General features: G+C 38.9%; 1 protein-coding gene across 1 annotated transcript; it reads right to left on the minus strand.

Moving 5' to 3' along the window:
- Positions 1-281: 281 nt before the first annotated feature.
- Positions 282-1,283, minus strand: LOC140507550 (olfactory receptor 52B4-like). The gene has a single exon (XM_072615599.1). The coding sequence runs from the start codon at positions 1,281-1,283 to the stop codon at positions 282-284; it is 1,002 nt and encodes a 333-aa protein (XP_072471700.1).
- Between the last annotated feature and the right edge of the window lie 4,225 nt (positions 1,284-5,508).

Here is a 5,508-nt window from a genome sequence, read left to right on the forward strand (position 1 = left end):
ATGATTAAAGTTACAGAGATACAATGTTTAGGAGTCAAAAGCTGTATACATACAGTTGGAAGATTTTTAAGAAAAGCTCAACATCAGTCATTTAGATCTGATTTTATTTATATGATCTATTCCAGAAAGCATCTCATATATCTTTTTAAAAGGCCTCTAAGGAACTACCTTCCACAAAAGCTATAGTTAATATATTCCATTATCCCATTAAACCACTGAATCATGGAGTTCTTGCTAATGTCTTCATTGCTTCCACCTATTTCCTCCCATTCCCACTGTTATCAATCCTGTCTGGACAACATCTGAAAAATGATTCTCCTGGGACACATTCTCCAAAGCCATTTTTCTCTTGGAAAAAACACATATAGGAATCTGTCTCTGATCTGTTTTGTCCTGACCCCATAGATAATGGGATTTAGCATGGGTGGGACCAGAGCACACACATTGGCTAATAAGATATGGACATGAGATGGGATATTGTGCCCAAAACGTTGGATAGGAATTGTGAAGATTCCTGGAACATAGAAGAGAGCAATGACACAGACATGGGAACCACAGGTGTTGAGAGCTTTGTGATGAGCATTTTTGGAGGGGATATGGAAGACAGCTTGGAGAAGCAGCCCATAAGAAATTGCTATGAGGATAATATCTAAGACTACTGTTGATAAAAGGACAAATAGTCCATACCAGATATTTGCACGGATGTCACCACAAGCATACTTGGCCAAACCAATGTGCTCACAGCATGTGTGGGGAAGAATGTTATTTCTGCAGAAAGTCAGCCTAGTCAAAAGGAATATGATAGGAAAAATGATACCAATGCTTCTTAACAGGACAGCCAAACCAATGTTTCCAGTGACGAAATTGGTGAGAATCATGTTATATCTCAGAGGGTAGCAGATTGCAATGTAGTGATCAAAAGCCATCACTAACAGCAACCCTGACTCTGTCACATATGTAGAATGAATAAAGAATAGTTGTGTAATGCACTCACCAAGGGAGATCTCTCTGTCATTGAACCAGAAGATTGACAATGATTTGGGAACAGCAGTGGTGGAAAATACAATATCAGCAGATGCCAGCATGGACAGAAAGAAATACATGGGTTCATGGAGGGTTCTTTCAGTGACAATGAGATAGATGAGGAGGGAATTCCCCATGATGGCAGTGATGTAGGATATCAGGAAGGGGATAGAAATCCACATGTGCTGGTCCTCCAGGCCAGGGATACCTACCAGGATGAAAACAGTGTGGCTAAAACTGGTATGGTTGAGACTGGCCATATCTGGAATGAATCACCCCTGTGGATTCCTTCCTGTAGAAAGAGATACCATCTTTGTCTATCACATAGGTTCAATTTTAGGTAAGTACAAAAAATAAGTGAAATTTCTCTTTGACTTTGGTGCACACCAGACCTTGACATATTCTGCTTCCCATACCTTATCTAGGACATGTTCTCTTTTGTGTAGGTGTTTTTGCCTAACACTTCGTTAGGGCAACCTCAAGTTTTTAATTCCCCCAATGATCAAAACTTATTTTTCAGGAGAGCAGGGGTGACTTCAATAGTGAGAAGACTCTACTATTCAAGGAAAAATGCTTCTAGCTTCCTCTGGAGAATTTGTAGTTTTCTTCAAATCTGCTTTGCCTTTCAATTATTTATGTGAACCTGAAATTTGAAGTAGATCAAAATTGTTAATATAAGCTATATAAGCACCTTAATGTCTCATAATTTCTCTGTACTTTTCTACCCTATATACGCAGAACTTCTTGGCTCAGAGTAGGATACATTACTGTGTAGGAGATCTCTGTCACAGACTGTTTCTTCCTTACATTACCATATTCTTTTTTTCTCTGAGATTCCTCACTTTCCTTTGGCATTATTGCAGAGATAGAGGGAAGAAAGGTAGAAAGCCTAATTCCCTCCTTTCCTTCCTTACCCTTTTTCTTCTCCCCTCTATATCTTGAGCTTGTAATAAAAATTGAGACCATGTCTCTCAGATTTTTGTTTCCTAGTTCATGTATGTAGACAGAGTCCACAATGTGAGTGATGAGGCATTGGTGAAATTGATGATGGTCATAGATTCACCTTGGAACCATCAATTATCAATGTCATGTCTATTTCAGTTCCTATAGCCATCACATATGAGGTTCATAATGATACACTCATTAAGCTACAGCTTACCACCATAAGCCTCAGCAAAGTTATGCATTCCATAGATATTCTGGATTCCTCAGTCGTCATTAATTTCAACTTACACTCAGCAATTAATCAAGCCAACTCACCTCTGGAGCTAACAGGAATCTGATGCACTATGTGACCAGACTTCACTGTTCTTGGGCTTGTCCGAGATAGGTTTTCACTCTTTTGTCAATGACATATTCATTTATGTCCATTCCTAAGGAAGGGAAAACTGGAGTTACTAGAGAACCTGAGGAGTCTAGAGATACTTAAAATCCTGTCAAATTCACAAACAACCCCCTAAATCTGTCTTCCTGTCTTCCTCACTATCCACTGGGGAAACCATATCCGAGGCTTCCAGTCTCCTTTACTCAGAATCACAGAATATCAGAATCAGAAAGGATTTCAGGTGACATTATGTTTATCAGATGACATCAGAGTCAGATGATGGTGCAGTGGATACAGCATGGGGCCTAGAATCTGGAAGTTCAGGTCAAATCCAGCTTTAGATACTTCCTAGCTGTGTGATCCCCAACAAATCATTTAATCTTTGTGTCCAACAGTTTCCTTAATTGTGAAATCAGTATACCAGTTATTTTCTAGGATTATTGGAATGATCAAGGAGTGTGTGAATTTGGGTGTGTGTATTTTTTAAAAAAAATTCTTAATGCAATGCCTGATACATTTTAAGTGCTATAAATGCTTATTTCATTTCCTTCCAAAGTTCAGTCCATACCTGAACAATTGTTCCCTTTCTTATATCTCTAAAAATTGGTTATCTAAACCTCTACTTGAAAGCCATGGGTCTACAATTTCATGTAGACCCTCTTGACCTTCCTCCAAGTACCAGACTCACAAAGCATGCCCTGTTTTCCCTTTGCCAGACCGTATCCTTATATTAAATGAACCCCAAACCAGATCCTTGTATTCCATGCCATATCTAAATCTCTCATTAGCCTCAAGAAGAGTCCTCAAAGGACAAGGAGAGTGGAGTTGAGAATGCCCAAATGGGTATTTTACTAAGGTGTCTCTTAATCTACTTCCACCTTCTTCCTGAGCCAAAGTAATAAGAGCTCTACAAGGTGTTCCAAAAGTCTTAGTGCAGCTAAAACTTGAAACTACACAAAGATTGTTTGAGATACCTTACATTATTGGTCCCCTTCCTTCATATGATGGTTTACATGATTTCACACCATTTGTATAACTCAGACTATACTTAAAAGTAAGCCCTTTCACATCTTCTAGAAAGGAACTGCTTTATGTCTAGTGGTAAGAAATAGGCTACATCATGTGTTAGTTCCTTCTACATGTCAAACAGCTATAATTGCTATGACATTGGGGTAGCTAAGTGGTACAGTGGAGAGTGCAGGAGTCTGGAGTCAGGAAGACATCTTCTTAAATTCAAATCTGGCTTCACGCACTAACTAGATGTATGAACCCTATTTGCCTCAGTCTCTTCATCCATAAAATGAGATGGAAGAGAAATGGTAAACCCACCCATGTATTTGGCAAGAAAACCCCACGAGGAATCATGAAGGGTCAAATGTGATTGAACAATAACATTTTTCTTTAGAGTAAGTGAAAAACTGCCCCTTCACAGCTTTAATCCTTGGTTCTAGTTCTTCCTCTGGGCCCAGGAAACACAGCTATCTGATTTATTCTGTCTCTGTACTGACTACTGTTATAACGTCTGAACAAAGTTAACACAACTACTCCCCAATTATCCTTTTGTCTAGGGTAGACATACCTAATTAATTCAACCAATCTTAACATGTCATTTGCTCTAGACTTATCGTCACCATCAAACTTTCTTGGATGCCTTTGAGTTTATCAATGTTCTTCCTAAAATGTTGGGCCCAGAAGTCAACATGATGTGATGTGATCTGATAGACATGGGTTGGGGTGCTGTGTGCATTTAATTTCTACTTACAAAGCCTAAACTTTTATTTGATTTTATACAAAAATGATCATTCTGCTTTTCCAGAGATAAGGAGACTATTTTGTTCCCAGTAAAACAGTGAATTCCAAATAGATGAGTATTTTTTGAGTTTTTCTGAAGTTAGACTTAATCTTTTGTGTGTTAAGACTCTTCTGCCAGTCCAGTCAACCCCATGAACCTCTCCTCAGAATAATGATTTAAAAAGGTTTACTTGGGAAACCAATTATATTAATAGAGTTTTCAAATTATTCAATAATAACAAGTTCATGGATCGCAGGTTAAGAACCCCTGTTCTAAAGACTTTGGTCTTCTTCTTCATGGATATGTTTTATATTTTTATTATATTATTTCACATGGGCTGAGGATGCCAGGCATAGAGAAGACAGAAGTTAGGCTGGGTAATGTAAAATACATACCAAAGAGTAGTAGCTTCCTTTAAGAATAGTGTCAGAAATACTAATGCTTAGAATGACCTGAGGATTTTGAAAATTCCAAGAACAACAAAAGAAATGATTTTTTTTTGCCTTAAACTTCTAGGGGATACAAGGGATAAATCTCTGATACAGTCAGGAAGATCTGAGTTCAAATCCTTGCTCACCCACTTACTAGATGTATGACCCCAGGCAAGTCTCTTGATCTCTCTGTGCATCAGATTCCTCATCTCTAAAATGGAAATAATCAGAGCACTCACCTCACAGGGTTATTGTAAGCACCAAATGAGATATGATGTACGAAAGCACTGTGCAAATTTTCAAGTACTACGTAAATGCTAGCTATTATTACTACAATTATTTATGTCCGGTTGAGGACTGAGGAGAGTAAAAAGAAGCCACGGGACTGCTGCTTAGGTCAGATGGCATTACGATGACATAGGAGGGGCTGTACTTCATGGAACATGTGTGCGTTGTGGGTCTGTTGGGGCCAGCCCATAGATCATGTTCCAGAGCTCGCTTGGCAACTTATGTCTACCCTTGTAGCTCAGTGCTAAAGGACTTGGTTCTTTGGGATGAAAAAGCAATATCCTTATTGGCCCCTGAATGTGAAAAGCCACTGACTTAATCAATCCTGAGAAAAAGGAATGACTCCACAGTCTGTCCTTCTCTCTATCTTCTCAGGAAAATTTGAACCCCTTTCTACAGGGGGTAGTAAGGGTGCCCTTTCCTAACCCTGGGAGGAGGGTGGTTATAAGCACATGGCATTCACCTGGTGAGCTTTCATGTGGGTTTTGTTTTGCTTCTTCTGTTTTGTTACTTTGACATTGCGACATTCTTGTGATAAATGTTTTCAGTCTTGGAGGCAATGCTTTTAGTTTGAGAAGTTCAGAGATCCTAGGTCCTTCAGTTGGAGCTGACAAGAATCAGAAGTATTCATTAGCTGTAGTACTCTTGGA

Source organism: Notamacropus eugenii, chromosome 5 (assembly GCF_028372415.1).
Source record: "Notamacropus eugenii isolate mMacEug1 chromosome 5, mMacEug1.pri_v2, whole genome shotgun sequence".
In the NCBI taxonomy this organism is placed as follows: Eukaryota; Metazoa; Chordata; class Mammalia; order Diprotodontia; family Macropodidae; genus Notamacropus; species Notamacropus eugenii.